Raw genomic sequence first — 20,216 nt, forward strand, 5'->3', positions numbered from 1 at the left:
TCAGTTAACCAACAGAGGAAGCAACTTAAATTCCATTTTTCCTGCTTCTTCCAATTGCTAACACAGTATTACCATTAGCTGCTACACAACTTAATAAAAGATAAAATGAAAAATATTTTCATTATGAATTGCGTATAATGTGTAAAAAAATGCATAAAAAAAAAGACTGACAAATTTGTTATTTGTAACTCTCTATCCAAAATTAAATAACTGACAGTGAGTACCGAAATCTTAATAAAAGTCTACAGAAAAATAGAATAATCACTAAATCAACAAAAAAGCAACAGCAACAAGAAATGCAACATATTTTTTCCATTATGAAACATCAAAGACGATTTTGTGTCGTCAGGAGAATATAACGGAATTGAAGTCTGATTATCGGGTGAGTTACAATGCATGACATCAGGATTAACATGACTGTCCTGCTCATTATTCAAACTGATACAACTTCAAATTACTGAATAACTTGGCAGAATAATTAAAGGATAAAGAATTATCATTCAAAAGCTTTCCATAGAACATAAAAACTATTAGTGGTGGCAGACATAAATATTAAGTATACAGTAGCTCAAAACATTTAATCAACGCCATATTTAGCATCTTAATGGTGAAATGGAGAAGATTTGAGTTTATACTTAAGAAGCACGAAACATACTGCAGAAAACATGGATTTAAAAAACACTGCTCCAAATCAAAAATAACCACTTTTTATTTGAGGGAAAAGAAAAATAACCCTAAAATCCTAACAAATTTACAAAAAAAAGTAAATTTATAAACTTGGTGTTTGAAATAGAAAAAAATAATTCAAGTAAAGTTCAGGCATTCTGTTCATGGGGGCTTTGGACTCTTACCACCACAAACTGGACGTTAGGACTTGACAAGGCTCCGGCACACCAAGCCAATAGCCTGTCCGCTACGGAGGCACGGAGCAAATAGTTGCTCTTCGGCAAGAAGCAGGAAAATTGTTGAAGTCAGCCCTCTAGAAGGCAAGTATATATTATAATATATATATATATATATATATATATATATATATATATTTATTATTTTTCTAGAAATGCACCCCCCATACAGAAACATAATCCAAATAGTTTTAGCTGGAGCACCGCCTTAAGTTTTAGCATTAAATAAAATATTATCTATAACCATGACCAATTGTAAAACTACTTTTTTGCTTTTTGATGGTTTATGTTAGAAGTTTATGAACAGGACATTAGCATTAAAAACAAAAAGTAACTCTAAATTACAATACTAAAGTATCAAAATTGAAAAAAGTTTTTATTTCTTTTCCAAGCACTACTGTGATATGTGACGGTTGTCCTGTTTTATTTTGTTTTTTTGGACTTGGATTTTCAATTGTTGTACAAAATGTATAAGTGTAAATAAATCAAACAATGTTTCTATGTAAATAGCCTAACTCGGCTTCAGAGCTGGACGACATACCGTGTTATACTCCACCTGGGTGGCTTCTTGAATACAGTTTGTGTGACTTGTGAATACTGGAAAGGCAGGAAATCGATAACATAGGGAGGTTGCTGCAGGGAACGAGCACAGCGCTTAGGGTGCCTGACACTCAGTCAGGGCACTCGGATAGAGCACGTGCCATTTGTCCCTCTGTGCTCTCTCCCCTACAGTGGAAGTACAGAAGATATGTTTGCTCTATGCATACCTGGTGCAAAAGGTATTATGTACAATATTTAAAAAAAAACAAAAACCTGACAGGTTCCTTTTAAGACTAATAATAATAAAATCTTAGTTAAGCCATTTTATTTGATACTAGCTTGCACTACTATTTGTCTATACATTTCATTTTATAGTTTGTGTACATTATTTAGCCATTTAATACACGAAGCATGAAATATTATGGGCAGCACGGTGGCCTAGTGGTTAGCACTTCTGCCTCACATCACTGGGGTCATGAGTTCAATTCCTTATCTATGAGAAGTTTGTATGTTCTCCCCGTGTTTGCGTGGGTTTCCTCCGGGTGCTCCGGTTTCCTCCCACACGCCAAAAAACATACTGGTAGGTTAATTGGCTGCTAACAAATTGACCCTAGTTTGTCTGTCTGTGTGTGTGTGTTAGGGAATTTAGACTGTAAGCCCCAAAGGGGCAGGGACTGATGTGAGTGCGTTCTCTGTACAGCGCTGCGGAATTAGTGGCACTATATAAATAAATGGTGGTGATGATGATGAAATATTCAAAACTAAAGGAAAGGCATTTTTTTTTTAAAAAAAACAAGCAATTTCTGTGTTACTCTGGTTCCGAATATCACAACCTCACAATGTGGTAACAGATAAGTTGAGAACACGCTCAAAAACCTGCAAATATGCCAGGCACTTTCAGTGAGAGAAAATACCCAAATTTCATACAAGAAAAGGGTCTAATGCGGCGGTTCCCAAACTGTGCGCCGCGGCTCCCTGGGGTGCCGCGGCGCTGTCACAGTGGTGCCGCGATCGCCTAGAAAAAAACAACAAAAAAAAAAAAAAAAAAAACAAACAACTTACCCATCATCCAGCGCCGGATCCTCCTCCTCACTGACTGCCGGGGGCGTGACCTCATCATGTCCGGCAGCCTCAGTGAGCAGCAGCAGAGAAGACGTCAGGGAAGAAGGTAAGTGAAGGGGGGCACTGAGAAACACGCTGAAGGGGGCAGAGAGACGCTGAAGGGGGCACAGAGAGACACGCTGAAGGGGGCACAGAGAGACACGCTGAAGGGGGCACAGAGAGACACGCTGAAGGGGGCACAGAGAGACACGCTGAAGGGGGCACAGAGAGACACGCTGAAGGGGGCACAGAGAGACACGCTGAAGGGGGCACAGAGAGACACGCTGAAGGGGGCACAGAGAGACACGCTGAAGGGGTCACAGAGAGACACGCTGAAGGGGGACAGAGAGACACGCTGAAGGGGGACAGAGAGACACGCTGAAGGGGGACAGAGAGACACGCTGAAGGGGGACAGAGAGACACGCTGAAGGGGGACAGAGAGACACGCTGAAGGGGGACAGAGAGACACGCTGAAGGGGACAGAGAGGCGCTGAAGGGGACAGATAGACGCTGAAGGGGGCAGATAGACGCTGAAGGGGACAGATAGACGCTGAAGGGGGCAGAGAGACGCTGAAGGGGGCAGAGAGACGCTGAAGGGGGCAGAGAGACGCTGAAGGGGGAGTGCAGAGTGAGACGATGAAGGGGGGGGACAGAGAGACGCTGAAGGAGGAGGGCAGAGAGACACTAAAGGAGGGGATAGAGAGAGAAGCTGAAGGAGGGGGACCGAGAGAGACGCTGAAGGGGGGTCAGAGTGAGATGGCGAAGAGGGGGACACAGGGTGTGAGATGGCGAAGAGGGGGACACAGTGATATGATAAAGGGGCACAATGTGATGGTGAAGGGGTCTAAATACATCTTACGTCATTTTGACCCAACTACTTAAAAAACGGGACTACCCGGTAATTATTTTTGCTTAGGGGTGCCTTGGAAAAATTATGGTGACCCTAAGGGTGCCTCGAGCTGAGAAAGTTTGGGAACCACTGGTCTAATGGCATGTATGAACTGTGAGTACCGGGCATATACTAGCAAAAGCCATATACTAGTACGTAGCCATATACTAGTAAGAGAGAGAAAAAAACATTAAGTATATTACACAAATATATACACACACAAATTATAATATATATATATATATATATATATATATATATATATATATATATATATATATATATATATATATATATATATATGGGGGTATTCAATTGTTCCTCCGGGCGCCGCCGGAACGAGCGCGTTAAAACTATTACCGTTTATACGATAATTACTCGCTGAACTTCATCTTGCAGCTCCCTGAGCTGCGAGATGAAATTCAGCGAGTAAACTACCGTATTAACGGTTTTTACGTGCAAGTTTACCGTATAAACGGTAATAGTTTTAACGCGCTCTCGTTCCGGCGGCGCCCGGAGGAACAATTGAATACCCCCCATAGAGTTTTGCAAAGAAAAAAATTACAAAAATGACGATGGGAGAGTCACCCGGATACCCAACGTCTGATTTCAAGTAATCCGAACAGCTCATCTCTAATATTATAAGAGAAGTAACACCCCTCAACCCCTCAATTTCCTATTCAGTACATTGTAACAATTATATACTTAATGTGTAAATGGAAGAACATTACTAACATCTAAACTATGTGCTGCTGAACTAGTTTATATTAATAACGTGGGTTTGAAAGGCCAATGTCAGGAATTCTTGCTTTAGAGAACAGAGCTCCACAATGTTATAGACTTATACAATGAGCTCATAATCTTTATGTAGGAGTTTCCTATAGAAATGTAGCCTCTCCTCAATACCCCCAGAGCCTTAAATAGCTACTCTGCTGTTGGATAACAGTTCTCCTTCCACTATCTAACACTCAGGCTGTGGTGCTTTCCTTACCACATGACATCACTTATCACATACAGACAGGGCCTCATTAGCATAAATCACACAAATGGAATCTCACTGGCTCTCACAAGATCAGAACATACATTTCCTGAATACTGTGCACTTCCTGTAGTCTGATTGGCTACAGGTTGTTGTTCTAGCTCTGCTCACATCAAAAGTGGGCACACATGGGCAAGCAGGATTAGAATAATGAAGGGCACTGACCTTAGTCAAAAACACTTAAAACTATAAAAAAAAAAAAGTCTAAAATAGCTCAACAATCTGCAGAAGGCTTTGCCAAATAAATTATTCTTATTTCAATTTCTATTACAGTTTATTTTCCATTACTGGTTTTATGTTTCTGTAGACTATGGGTGTTTTGTATAACCTTTTTTGTTAGCAAAAATAGCATCTTCACTCAACATTCACACTTTAATAAATATTTGTTTAAATGTATATTGTTTAAGAATATTATTGTCAATAGGTTTAATAGGAAATGAGTTACTAAATACAATCAATAAATATTGTGTAGCATACAATATGTTTGCAAAAAGAGAATCATAGTAGCTCTAAACAGCACGAGTATCCATGTTTTAGTTGTCAACAGGCTTAGATAAAGGATATAGAGAGAGAGAAAACATAGTGGCAGATGTAACACTGATGCCTTAGAAATATTTGTCAATATTATTTATTTTTACTGTCCTCCAGTCGTAATTGAGGCAAATTGGATATTCCATGGAGATTAGTGAAATGCATGTAAAATCCATACTATATATATATATATATATATATATATATATATATATATATATATATATATATATATATATATATATATATGTGTGTGTGTGTCTGGGTTCACATTCCTTATCAGGCATTTGAGGTCAATGTATTTTCCAAATGTTTGTACAGATATCAGTTATGTTATGTCTGCTTGTCCATATCAATCACTGTACTTGAAATCAATGTAACATTTAATTAGCTACATGTTGGGAAATACTTCAAGATGAAATTCAAAGGAAATAGAGCAATAAGCAACTTTCTGTATTCTATTTTACAGCAACAATTCAACTGCGATCTACTATGAAACCAAATAATGTTTCAGTAAGTCCTGTAACATGCTTTACTTTGTGCTGGCTAAAAGCATTAATATTACTAATCTTGGTGAGCAGATATAACAAATGACAATAAAAACCAGTACACTTAACCACGTTGTTTTGAAGGTATCCACCCATGCTTAATTGTTTACAGTAAAAATACGCTCTCCACAACTAGCAATGAGATACTCCTTAAACATCCTCATGTAGGTACAGACAGGAGAATTATGAATCTCAGCACTACTGATACGATGTGTTGAATTCAGCTGATTGGCTGGGCTTGTGTAGCAGTCGAAAAATGGGTCTCTACAGTGCTGACATTCACAATTCTCATATAACTAAACCATAATGAAAGCCGATGAGCACCATTAAGTGGCAGGGCCCCGATGTGTGCCCCTGGGGTTCTGATAGATATAAAATGTATAATATATTTATAATATGGAGTTGGTCGCACTTTTTTTATCACTCTTTTTGGAGCGATAACAGCTTCCACTCTCCTTGGAAGGCTTCCACACGATGTTGGAGTGCTTATGTGGGAATTTGTGCCCATTCATTCTGTAGAGGACTTATGAGGTCAGGCACTGATGTTAGACGAGAAGGCCTGGCTCACAATATCCCTTCCAGTTCATCCCAAAGGTGTTCGATGGGGTTGAGGCCAGGGCTCTGTGTGGGACAGTCAAGTTCTTCCACATTGAACTCATCAAACCATGTCTTTGTAGTCCTTGCTTTGTGCACTGGGGAACAGTCATGTTGGAATAGAAACGGGCCTTCCCCAAACTGTTGCCACAAAGTTGGAAGCATAGGATTGTCCAAAATGACTTGGTATTCTGAAGCATTAAGATTGTGCTTCACTGGAGATAAGGGGCCTAGCCCAAACCCTGAAAAGCAGCCCCATACCATTATCCTCCACCAAACTTCACAGTTGGTATAGTGAAGTCAGGCAGGTAACGTCCTCCCAGCATCCACAAATCCAGACTTGCCCATCTGACTGCCAAACAGAGAAGCGTGATTCGTCACTCCACAGAACAAGGTTGCACTGCTCCACAGTCCAGTGTTGGTGTGCTTTACACCACTCCATCAGACGCCTGGCATTGGTCTTGGTGATGTCAGGGTTGAATGCAGCTGCACGGCCATGGAAACCCATTCCATTTAGCTCCCGCCGCACAGTTTTTGTGCTTACATTAATGCCAGTGGAAGTTCGGAACTTGTCAGCTATGAAATAAACAGAATGTTGGCGATTTATACACACCATGTGCCTTAGCAATTGTTGATCCCCCTCTGTGATTTTACATGGTCTTCCACTTCGTGGCTGAGTTGCTGTTGTTCTTAAACGCTTCCATTGTTTAATAATATCACTTACAGTTCACCACGGAATATCCAGCAGGGATAAAATTTCCCAAACAGTCTTATTGCAAAGGTAGCATCCTATCACAGTACCACTTTTGGGGGCATATTCAATTGACGGCGGGATCGCCGAAAATCCAGCGCTCCAAAAATATTACCGTTAATACGGTAATCCTGTGCGTAAAAACCGTTAATACCTTTCCTGTTTTAGCAGCCTGTGCACAAAGTAAAGTCCATTAAAAATGGTTTTCCAGTTTTGGAGTGGAAGAAGATAACTGGAAGGCACAGAGCCCTGAACTCACCCCACTCAAACATCTTTAGGTTAAACTGGAATATCGACTGCAAGCAAGGCCTTATAGCTCCACATCAGTGCCTGACCTCACTAATGAAATTGTGACTGAATGGATGCGTATCATCATAGCCATGTTCCAAAATGTGGTGGAAAGCCTTTCCAGAAGAGTGGAGGCTCTTACAGCAGCAAAACGGGGAGCAACTGCATATTAATGCCCATAGATTGCACACCAAAGGCACTTATGCCAACCCTGTTTGCACAGCTAACGTGTGTGCTCTGAATTGCAGAGGTTTGATGTATATTGCAAGGACAAAATATTAAATTGAAATACAGTGAAATTTTGATTTGACAAAAAAAACAAAAAAACTAATAAGAATAATTGTAGACTGCAGATACAAGTTAACTGAGGTAATACTATATATAAAACAGCAAGTAAATGATGAACAGCAACATAAACTACACTAGGTTAAGACATAAGAACACATGAAATGATAATGCTTTAGCAGCCTGTACTCTGGTAGCCTTAAGGTTCACTGGTAATTTTAATTTTAAAATAATCTGACTGTCAGCATGTTGTAATTAAGTACAATCAAGAGGAAAAGAACATGTGTGGTCCAGAGTACATCCAGGTGTAATATTAATGTACTCCCATAGAAAGGCATCAACATATTCAAGTAGTACCCAAGTCTTTGTGTCCAAAACAGCTACTAGAATTCTATGTAATGATTAATCAAAACAAACAAAGATTAGGCTTCCCTAGAGTGACCTAGATTGTAACACATTCGCAACTACAAAGTTGTGAAAAGAACGGTATCTTTTCAAATATTTGATTAAGTGCTACAAGATGTTGAGGAAATTTGGTGCTTAAATGAATGATGTGTTTGATGTCATTTCTGGCAACACTACAGTAAATGTCGCAGAAAAGGAAAATAACTTATTTAAAGAACAGTCTTGACAGCAGTTTGGCAGAGACTGTAACCACCCACTCAAACGAAGAGACCTGGAATGATCAGCTAAGTAGACATCTAACCTTCTGTCCCTTTCGAAGAAGGGTAAACCATTCCATTTCTCACTGCACCACAATATATTAGCAATGAGAGAGAGGCATAACTAGAAATTAATGGGCCCCACTACAACATTTTTAAATGGTCACATTAACCCAAATCATTCCTCAGATGCATAGTATCACTGCATTCATTGCCACCAAAATATTTTTCCACTACACTACAGCTAGTATTGAATTATTGATTGTTTTAAGAATGTACGTAACTTAAAATTCAGAAACATCTGCTGTAAATTTCTGCAGTGTGATAGATTACTAAACAAAAAATGATAAAAAAAAAAAGAAAAGGGCTAAATATTAGATTTCACACACACTCAAAACACACATACATATTTCTGCACATTTTAACATATAATTATGCTTTATTTGCTGAATTTAACAGGTTAAAAACAATAAATCGGTGAACATGGCATGTGCAAAACTTTGGGCACCTTTCCAGTTGATTGATTAATATTTTTATTAGGCCTTATATTAAGGTGAAGACAATTCCATAATCAAATAAAAAAAAATCTGACTCTTCTAGTCTCTTAGGATGTTGTGCCTCTTCTTTACAACTACAGGCACATCTAAAGAGCTGCCTGAGGACTTGAAAATAAATATAATCGACCATTATAAAGCAGGGAAAAGCTTTAAAAGATATTCAAATGCTTCATCCTTGCAATATCCACCATCAGAAACATCAATAAGTGGAAGATATGAGGAACTGTTGCAGTAAAAGCAAGATTTGGAAGACCGTTAATAATCTTTGATAGGATGACTTGTAAACAGGCCAATATACAACAACAAGGCATATCCCAATGTAGCTAAAATGTACAAAAAATTCTCCTATTTATGTACATGCTGACACATAGTGATTTATAAATTATTTGCTTTAGAGCACTGAACAACATTCTCTTTTGTTCTCACATACACAGCGGTCTTAATTGTCCTGGTTACACTTTTTCAAATGATCTTATTCACTTGTACACATTTCATTAATTTAAAGAAGCGCATCTTCTTTTTCAATATGCAAGAACCCACATTTCACTTCAAAAGGCCTGCTGAAAGGTTTAGCAGACAAAGGAGTAAGTGGTTCACAGTACAGCGTTGCTTACATAAAAATTATCTGCATGGAAGAGATATCAGAGGAAAACCATTCGTACGACCTCTTCACTAAAGTCAATGTCTAAAGAATGCAAAACAATAATAGATAAGCCAGAAAGTTTTGGGAACAGCGAACTGATGAATCAAATAATTAACTTTCTGGCCACAACCACAAATGATACATTTGGAGAAAAACAGATGAAGCATTAGAAGAAAAGAACATCTTGACAACCATTAAGCATGAGGGTGGATCAATTATGCTTTTGTGTGGCAGCCTGTGGCACAGGAAATATTTTCCAGGTGGAATAAATCTCGGATCAACAAACCATAGAAACTAATGTCCGAGAGTCAATGAAGAAATTGAAGCCGACAACTAGTTGTATATTTTAGCATGACAATGACTCAAAATATTTCCCAAAATCATCAATTAACACGTGACAGCACTGATGGTATTAATGATGTGGAATGTAATTGTTCAAACCAAACAAACAAATTTATTAACAATGACATCCCCAACCCAAAACATCTTACACCAAACACACACTGCTTAATTTAGTCTTTTCTAATTCCAAAAAAAACTCATCAGGTTTTCATTTTCATATTTGTGATAACATCAAACCCAACTAGATGTTGCGGTTACCATATTACACATTGTTTCTCTTTTTTAGGTATGTATATTTTTTAGTATTATCAGCTATACTGGTTGATGTTATTATCCTTTATTTATATAGTGCAAACACAATATGCAGCGCTTAACAGAGGACATTTAGTCAGTCACATTAATTCCTGCCCCAAGCAGCCTCAATTCTCTACCCCACACACATACTAGGGTTGAACAAAACCTACATCCTTCACACAAATTGTGCTGTGGTCACAAGAGAAACATTGCCACACTTTATAGTGCTCTGCGTTTTTACTGTGTATACATCTTATTGACTGCTTTATATAATAATATACTTTCTTTTAATTATTTTTATGCAGTACCAACGAAAGCCCTATCTGCCTTGAAGAATCCAGCCTAAAAATTCACTTACATGGACTAAAAACATGTTATGCCCAGACACCTCAGTTTAATTTTAGTATTATCATAAGGTGGTTAAACCCCAACAGTCCTGAAGTTGTTAAATAATATTTATTATATTATTTACATATATAATTAACATACATGTCATAACCAAAATCACCTGGGTCTGTCTAAAAGGACTAAAATCCCCACAAATTATCTCACACTCATTATTAACCACCCAGTTCTGTCACCACTAACATGTACTGTAGTTCAAGAGCGGACATGCTTTGGAAGTCCCTGATTGATCAAAAACTGGCATCACAAACTAATTTCATCAGAGATACTGTAAACCAAACAATTTTCTGTCTTAATTGTAGCAGTGTTATAAAAAAAATGCTTTAAGAACACAAAGACAGAACATTATTAAAAATAAGATTAACATGACAAAATAGTCACAATGTTCATTCAATAAACATGGTGATAACAAATTGACATACAGAAAATATAAATGCAGAACATAAAAAGGATAATAAAAATAGAAAAATATACTCTCAGGTAATCTAACACCTGGGAGAAGGCTAGAAGCTAGTCAGTTCCACAATATCAGAGAAACCCCCCCCTCCCAAAACTAACAATTTCTGAAATAATTTCCTTACTTTTAAACATTTCTCTTCTATGCTCACCCCACCCCTTCACTACAGCATCAATGAATAAAATGTGCTAGTATGCTAATCTGTTTTTTTGCCCCTTTTTTCAAAAACACTTCTAGTAAGGAGAGCTACACATAGTATAACTTTGATCTAAAACACAGCAGAGATTCAATTATTACACTTAACAGGATATGACTTTCCACACATGTACAGGAAACATGAGTATGCTATACAGATTACTTGGGGAGACACATAATATCCATAAATTCCTGTGGCTGGTTAAAAAAAAAACCTGGTACATAGATCTCACCAAAAAATATTGTATTGATATTTTTTTGCCTATAGAGGATAGGAATACCATTGAAGCCATCACAGCTATGATTGTTTGTTGTTAAAGCATCTGTGGGGTGTGCAATAAACCATAGTTGACATGTTTATCTTATTTTGTTTGTAACAAAAGGCATCAAAGTTATGTGATCAAACCTATGCCTCTACAATATCCACTTTTTATACACATACAGTGATTTCAAATGTTATTTAAACCAGTTAATATCTTTGTGAGTGATTATGACCACATTAATAAATTATTTTCCTAATTATCCTAATTAGGCCATAATCATGACAATACCATTTTTAAGAAAATCCATTGCGTGTCCCTGCTATTTTTCCCTAGTGATAATGCATATTAGTTCTGTGGGTTATGTAATTTCATGCAAGAGTATAAATCAGTAGACACAGATTACTGAACTTCATGCAGACATTTAAAAAGCAACAAAAACATGAAACAGATTTAACTGCTCAGAACACAGAACAACTCTACTACAAGCATTTTATGTTGCTGTTAAGGACCCATCTGAATAGAAATGAGCTTATGCCTTCTGGTGTATCAGAATATGGGAAGAAGAGGCACTAGATTCAAATTTTTGTTAAATGCTTATATCATGAAATGGAATAAAAGAAAAGGATTGTTAATTACCCTCTTTTGCCTCCTTTACCCTTTCATATTCCTTTGCATCGTCTTCCTTTCTCATTTTGGCTGCCTTTAGTTCTCGTTGTAGTTGACGTGCTTCTTTTCGTAGTTCTTCACTGGGAGATAAACGTAGAAAAGAATATGAACAAGGACATCTTACCTCTACCTTTCTTAATAATAATGTATTATTTTTGTAATTCTTTTTTGTTTGTTTTATTCTCAGAAACCCTATATACAAAATTAAACACTTCATAAGAAAGTAGAAAACAGATCTTCACTTGACAAGAGGCAGAGGTGAATTATAGGTGGGGCCCCCACAAACTACATGTGCCCTCCGAATGGTGTAAGCTGTGCCAGCCTGCTGCCTGGTTCTGTGACAAGTCTGGGCAGCATTAACTGGATAGCAGCAGAAAACCAGTTAATGCCAATTTAATAGCAGACAACTGAATATCTGGTACACAATTAAATCAAAGTACAAATCTTGCTTTACTGATCTGTGAAAATGTATCTTCTATCCACATTGAGATTAACTTTTTTTTTCAAATGTATTGTAGTTTGCAAACAATTATACAAAGTACCAATACCTGTTATACACAGAGTGAGCACACATTCATAGAGTGCAAAATATATGTTGTCTAAGGTTACGTTAATTCGCATTATCATCATTGTTATCATCATCTTAAGACCGTGTTACCCATGGGCGTTTGATTTGTGTTTAAAAACGCCAGTTCAAATGTCAGTGACACTAAGGTGTTTTACTTGTTTTTGGAAGGTCAATGTAGGTCACTCTATTAACCTCAAAGCATGTAACTTGCATTGAATGGAGCAGGCAGTGTTTGAAAAAAACAAAAAAACACACCAATGCTGCAACGCTCCAGTATGTGGATAACATGGCAAGTAACTATTGGGTCACTGGAAACAATGATTTCCATTTTCAGACTTCTTTTCGCATGTTGTACTAGTGTTAAAATGTTAGTACAATGCATAAAACTGACACAAGTGGGTTTGAAGCCCCGGTGACCAATTTACATTAAAACTAGAAAAATATTTTTGCAATGAACAAAGCATCAATCAGACCAGCAGCAAGAAACAAGAACACAACAAATAAGTTAGTTCTTCTATTATTATCCTTTATTTGTTGGGCGCCACAAGGTTTCCGCAGCGCCGTACACAGTACAAACAGTAGTACAAAACAGGGTGACAAAGTACAGAACAATAAACTAATGCTTCAGGAACTCCAGGAAGACATATGGAGTAAAGACAGAGCAGAAGAACCGGTATGGAGACAGGAGGGGAGGGGGAGCCCTGCTCATAAGAGCTTACATCCTAAGGGAGGGTGAAACAAAAACAGGCACGAAAGGGAGCCAGTGAAGCAGGGGGAGAGAAGAGAGGGAGAACGAAGAGAGTGGATGAGGGTTAGGTGGCTGGTTGGTAGGCTTTAAGGAACAGGTGGGTTTTAAGTGCCCGTTTGAAGGAGCACAGGTTGGGAGAGAGACGGATGGAATGAGGGAGGTCATTCCAGTGTAGGGGTGCAGCTCGAGAGAAGTCCTGGATTCTAGAGTGGGAACAGGTGATCAGAGTGGAGGAGAGGAGACGGTCATTGGCCGAGCGCAGGGAGCGGACTGGAGTGTAGGTGGTGAGGAGGTTAGAGATATAGGGGCAGTAGACTGGGAGAGAGCTTTGTAAGTGGTGGTGATGAGTTTGAAAAGGATCCTGTAGGGGAAGGGGAGCCAGTGAAGGGCGTGGTAGAGTGGGGAGGTAGAGGAGGAGCGGCGTGAGAGAAAGATGAGTCGAGCAGCCGCATTGAGAACGGAGCGGAGGGGGGCAAGGTGGGAGAGGGGGAGGCCAGTGAGGAGAAGGTTGCAGTAATCGAGGCGGGAGATGATGAGAGAGTGGATGATTGTTTTGGTGGCATCTTGAGAGAGGAAGGGCCATTGGCGGGCGATGTTGCGCAGCTGGAAGCAGTATGAAGGAGTTCTGTTTCCGGAACTCAGATATGTTCCGTAGGCCACGCCCACAATGAAGTAAACATGGGGATGGGAGCTTAGACTAAGCAAATCACAGAGGGATTCCCATAATGACCACTTGTACAATTGAGATGCCGCGTGTACAGTGCCGGAACATGTTGGGACGAGTTAGCGTCACAGCTGGGTCTCCATGTTTACCAATGACGTGGTACAAAGTAAATGATTAAAAGGGTTGTGTGAAAGGATACCTCTTAAGTACATCTCAGATATCACAGGTTACTCAGTGTAACTAAAATAGCAAAAAGGTTACAAATTGTATTATGTCCCAATAATTAATGAGATTATTTATTAATAAGATCAAAGTCATTCGTATCATTATTATTGCAGAATACACAGTTCCCTACTACATCTCTATAATGTCCTTTTAAGAAGTAACCTGGGTAAAAGGTTTGTAATTTTAAGAGTATCATAAGCCATGAACCCACCATAAAAAAAGGAAATCTTATCAAAACAGAAAAAAGCGACTTTGAAGATCCTCCCTAAATTCTTGAGTCACCTTCAAGAGAAAGTTCTAAATAGCAAACTTATTTAGAATCCCAGAAGTTTATCTACAGTTCAGTGGATAAACAACCTTATGAAGATGCAGGAAACATTCCAAATCAGAAGAGAGACAGACGTTTCCATGGACTGCCATTCACCGTCAAGGGGCAGGAGAACTAATGCTGCACCGAATTCACAGAGCTGAACAGAGAACCGAATCCGAATATTAATTCCCATATTGAAATAATTAAAAATTAATTAGGGTTAATCTAATCAATACATCTTATTAGCAATTTTAATTCCTAAAAAAAACAATAACAAATCACTAAAATGTCAGGGAAATCTTCCATCTAACTTACTTGCTCAAATGTTACTAAAAACCTAAAGGATTAGGTTGGATTTCAAATTGAATCCTGGATTCGGTGCAGCCCTAAAGTAAGAGCTGGAAATAATTGAAGGTTTCCTCACACAATATAAAAACAATGTATAGCTCATGGGCAGTATATAAAATTATAGTATTTATCACTGGTTGTCTACACTGCTCCATCAAATGCCACTGTCTTTCACCAATTCTGGTACCTTTGTCCCCTATGATCCTCGCAGTGGGGAAGCATTATAGACTATTCTCCAAGTTTTGTACAGAGGGGTAGGATGACAAATTGTAGTTCAAAGTGCACTGTGTGTCTATATTAGGGCATTTAGACTGTAAGCTCCAATGGGGCAGGGACTGAGGTGAATGAGTTCTCTCTACAGCGCTGTGAAATTAGTGGCACTATACAAATAAATAAATAAATAGATGATGATGATATAACCCATGCCTTTACTTCTGCATGGACACGTAATGATACATTAGTTATTTTGCACCTTCTATGCCGAAATGGAAAATTTGTATATTTTGGTTTTAAAAGTGCACAATGCTTTGAAATTGCCGATATTTTCAATTCTCAGTACGCACATTGCACTCTTGCTCTTTGGACATAAATAATGAAAAACTAAACATTTATCAGGATATTCACTAGGTGAACTTCCAAGAAAGACCTTAAAATATTTATCCGATTTCTAAGAATTCTTAAACCAAGAAAAGCTCTGGAACAGAAATATCTAAATATTGTAATTTGCTACTGTTATTACCATTTCAGAGAATCAAACAGAAGAAACAAAGACTTGTTTAACGATTGCTGTAAAACTAAAATGAAAACATTCAGCAGCTGTCACAGGGCACAAAAAGTCTACATATAAATAAAAAACGTACAGCACCTTTTGATATATTGCAGTAAGTTGCAGAAACATTTTAAAGAAGGAATATACAATCCTCCATCCATCGTGTTTAACAGTTTCTCACACTGTGATGGCAGCCGTTTTGTAGCTGACCCAATATTTTTATGAGAATGCAGCCTATCAATTCTCTAGGAACCAGTGACATAATTGCAGCACAGACCCAACAAAATGTTTGTCTTCTGTTTGCTGAAATAAAATGTATGAGAATAAAGCCTACCCTAAAGCACATGGAACTGTGAAATCACCAAGGCTCACTAATGACACTGCTTCATGGTAAACGGGCAGTCTGCATTTTCATGACCATTGACTCGTCCCACAAGATAGCGACTACCTTCACTGTGCATAAGTATTGGGTGCACTTTAAACCAAAATTGGTAATTCCAGTGATTAGAAATCTCAGCAGTTGCCTGTCCTCATTGTTTGTGACAAAAGCAATGAAACGGTCATAGGGATCTACTTACCCTAATCATGCTAATATAAGTGTATTACGAGAAAGAGAGATAGTGTAAAGTGGTAAGAAACCATATTCAATTTAAACAAAATAAAATATAAAGCAATAAAGTAGATTGACAGATAGATAGTTGCAGGAAATAATATTAATCAAAAGAAGTATTTACAATTAGGAGGTGTGAAAAGAAATAAAATAAGTGTAACAAACTGTAGTGTTGAAATGCTGTAAGTTATATTTAAACACATTTCACCAACATAAGGCTTCTTCAGTGGGTTTTGAGATCATTATAGTGATTTTTCTGAGCTGCAGAGTATTTTAAAACCTCAGACTGTTGATACTCTTTTTGGAGGGGTGGGAAAGTTATGGATTGGTGGAAGTTATCACTTTATTGGGTTTTGAGCACAAACAAATTGAATACACCAAGGGTGATGGATGTGCATCTACAGGAGAGTGGTGCATTATATGGAAGATGAAATTCATGAAAGAGGAACAATGAAAACAAATACAACTAATGAAAATAAAAAAATGCAACTGGAGTATGTGCGTAGTTAAAGTTTTGTGTTTTAGTGATTGAGAAGGAAAAAAAGGAAATGGGTATAGGATTGGTGGAGAAGGGGGGGCTTGTGGGAAGAATAGGAGTGGCAGGATATGTGAGATTGATCAAGTGAGATTAAACAAAATTTTAAAAAATGAATATATAAATAAAATGGAAATAGAAATTACAATAAAATACAATAATAGTAGTAATAGTGGTAATATAATACAGATAAAAAAAATAATAAAAAAAAAAATATATAATAAATAGAGCTAGAAATAAAAATAAATACTAGGAGAGAGAAATAAAATAATAAGAAAAAAATGCATAGAAGCCCAAAACATGATACATAAACTGTGGGAACTATAATGCATGCCTAAAAAAATACAACAATTTCACATCCTCCAAAACAGGTGAAGAGATTTCATTACAGTAAAAAATGTCATAAAATCCATCAATGGAATCTACCTAATAACATACCAATGTAATCTATAGTATATATTGCAAGATTCCTAAATAAAAGAATACAGGGACACATGAATAACATACAAAATTAAAACAAACACAAACACTACAAAACAATAAACACAGCAAAACTGCCAATATTAACTACATCAAAACGAGAGGGAGATATTAAAAACTAGAGATGAGCGGGCTCGGATTTCGGTAATCCGAGCCCACCCGAACAGTGAGGATCCGACGGGATCCGAGCACTGTTCGGGAACTTCCGGGCGGGAAATGAAGCCAAACCGAGGCTATGATATCCAAGTCTCGCGTCGGATCTCGCGAGACTCGGATGTCATAAATTCACCGCTCGCGGCCGCCATCTTCATTCTGGCTGCGATCACTCGTGAGGGAGGTTGTAGCTAGGGAACTCCTGTATTGCTTTTCAGTTTAGTGTTGCTTTGTGCTTTGTCCAGTGCTCTGTTCTGCTGAGTCCAGTGGTGCTTTGTCCAGTGCTCTGTCCTGCTGAGTCCAGTGGTGCTGTGTCCTGTGCTCTGTCCTGCTGAGTCCAGTGGTGCTGCCTGTGTCATGTGCTCTGTTCTGCTAAGGGCATTGTTATTTCCAAATTATCCAAAAGTTCTAAAAAATAATTAAAAAAAAATATAAAAAAAATTAGTTAAAAAATACTAGGTACTGCTATTTAAAAGTCAAACTACGTTCACTGTTGCTGCTGTACCCAAAAATACTAGGTACTGCTATTTAAAGTCAAACTACGTTCACTGTTGCTGCTGTACCAAAAAATACTAGGTACTGCTATTCAAAAGTCAAACTACGTTCACTGTTGCTGCTGTACCAAAAAATACTAGGTACTGCTATTTAAAAGTCAAACTACGTTCACTGTTGCTGCTGTACCAAAAAATACTAGGTACTGCTATTTAAAAGTCAAACTACATTCACTGTTGCTGCTGTACCAAAAAATACTAGGTACTGCTATTTAAAAGTCAAACTACGTTCACTGTTGCTGCTGTACCAAAAAATACTAGGTACTGCTATTTAAAAGTCATACTACGTTTACTGTTGCTGCTGTACCAAAAAATACTAGGTACTGCTATTTAAAAGTCATACTACGCTCACTGTTGCTGCTGTACCAAAAAATACTAGGTACTGCTATTTAAAAGTCAAACTACGTTCACTGTTGCTGCTGTACCAAAAAATACTAGGTACTGCTATTTAAGTCAAACTACGTTCACTGTTGCTGCAGTACCAAAAAATACTAGGTACTGCTATTTAAAAGTCAAACTACGTTCACTGTTGCTGCTGTACCAAAAAATAGGTACTGCTGTATAACTCCAGTCCAGTGGTACTCTCCTGTGCCGCAGATAATTTGTAAAGGCTTTGCCGAGTGTGTGTGGTTTAGGGGTACGCTCTCTTGTGCTGCATATAATGGAGTACAAAAATTTGGAGGATAAAGTACGGAAAGATCAAGACCCATTTCCTCCTAATGCTGAAGCTGCTGCCACTTGTCATGACATAGACGATGAAATGCCATCAACGTCGTCTGCCAAGGGCGATGCCCAATCTTCAACACCTGTGTCTGCGAGGAAAAAGCTCAGTTTTCCTAAAAGACCCACTGGCGGGGATGCTGAGAACATCTGGTCTGGACTGAAGGACCTGCCAACCATTGCAGACATGTCTACTGCAGCTGCATTGGATGCTGTCACAATTGAAAAAATGGTGGAGGATTACTTTGCTGACACCATCCAAGTAGACATGTCAGACAGTCCATATTCTTACTGGCAGGAAAAAAAGGAAGTTTGGAAGCCCCTGCACAAACTGGCTCTATTTTACCTGAGTTGTCCCCCCTCCAGTGTGTACTCGGAAAGAGTTTTTAGTGCAGCGGGGAACCTGGTCAGTGAGCGGCGAAGGAGGTTGCTTCCGCAAAACGTAGAAAAAATGATGTTCATAAAAATGAATCATCAATTCCTCAATCAAGTACAGCACTGGCCTCCAGATACTACAGAGGGACCTGTGGTTGTGGAGTCCAGCCGGGACGAATTGATAATGTGTGAGGATGAGGAAGTACACACTGAAGGGGGCCAGGAATCAGAGGATGAGGATGAGGACGACATCTTGCCTCAGTAGAGCCAGTTTAGTTTGTATAGGGAGAGATGAATAGCTTTTTTTGTGTGGGGGCCCAAACAAACCAATCATTTCAGCCACAGTTTGGTAGGCCCTTTAGCTGAAATGATTGGTTTGTTAAAGTGCGCATGTCCTATTTCAACAACATCAGGGTGGATGGGAGGGCCCAAGGAAAATTCCATCTTGCAACTCTTTTTTTTGGCATTATGTGCTCTTTGGGGCCTAGTTCTATCTCCATCAGAGATAGTCCTGCAGGCCATGTCACCGGCACAGCTATGTTGGTATTAGACATGCGTCCGGTGTCCGCCATCTGTGCAGTGGAATTTAGACCAGTTGGAGGAGGTATTGTGGCCCCGGTACCAAATTGGGTACCGGGGCCACTCCACTATGCAGTCCAGATAGCTGCGTATCAGATATTAAAATACGTTCAGTGTTGCTGCCAAATCCCCCAAAAAATTAAAATGCCCTGTCATCATAGAAAACAAGAGATAATGACGCGCTAGAACTCCATCCTCTATATGCTGCAGAGGATGGAGGAGCAGAAAAGGGCCATTCAAGCCTACACAGCCACCTACGATGGGCCACGTGTTTGTGCCGCACACTTGTGTCGCTTAGGTTAGACATCCAGCTACCTCGGTGCAACGTTTTGGACTAAAAACAATATTGTGAGGTGTTCTGAATAGACTGGAAATGATTGTTATTGAGGTTAATAATAGCGTAGGAGTGAAAAAAAAACCAAAAACTGGATTTTAGGACTTTTTATGCTTTTTTAACAATAAATCAGAACCCAAAACCCTAAATCAGAACCAAAACCTTTCGTCAGGTGTTTTGGCAAAACAAATCAGAACCCAAAACCTCAAGCTAATCAGAACCCAAAACCCAAAAACACCAAAAGTGGCCGGTGCACACCCTTATTAAAAACCATTGCAAGTAGAAACCTCAAGCA

The 20,216-nt window shown here is 38.6% G+C and overlaps 1 protein-coding gene across 1 annotated transcript in view; it reads right to left on the reverse strand.

The window, feature by feature from the left end:
- The window catches only part of CWC27 (CWC27 spliceosome associated cyclophilin), a 176,547-nt gene that overhangs the window by 61,857 nt on the left and 94,474 nt on the right, over window positions 1-20,216 (reverse strand). Inside the window, exon 11 of the mRNA XM_075182902.1 lies at window positions 11,923-12,032. Coding sequence (XP_075039003.1) covers window positions 11,923-12,032 — 110 coding nt within the window. The remainder of the gene's footprint in view (window positions 1-11,922; window positions 12,033-20,216) is intronic.

Source organism: Mixophyes fleayi, chromosome 1 (genome assembly GCF_038048845.1).
Source record: "Mixophyes fleayi isolate aMixFle1 chromosome 1, aMixFle1.hap1, whole genome shotgun sequence".
Classification (NCBI taxonomy): domain Eukaryota; kingdom Metazoa; phylum Chordata; class Amphibia; order Anura; family Limnodynastidae; genus Mixophyes; species Mixophyes fleayi.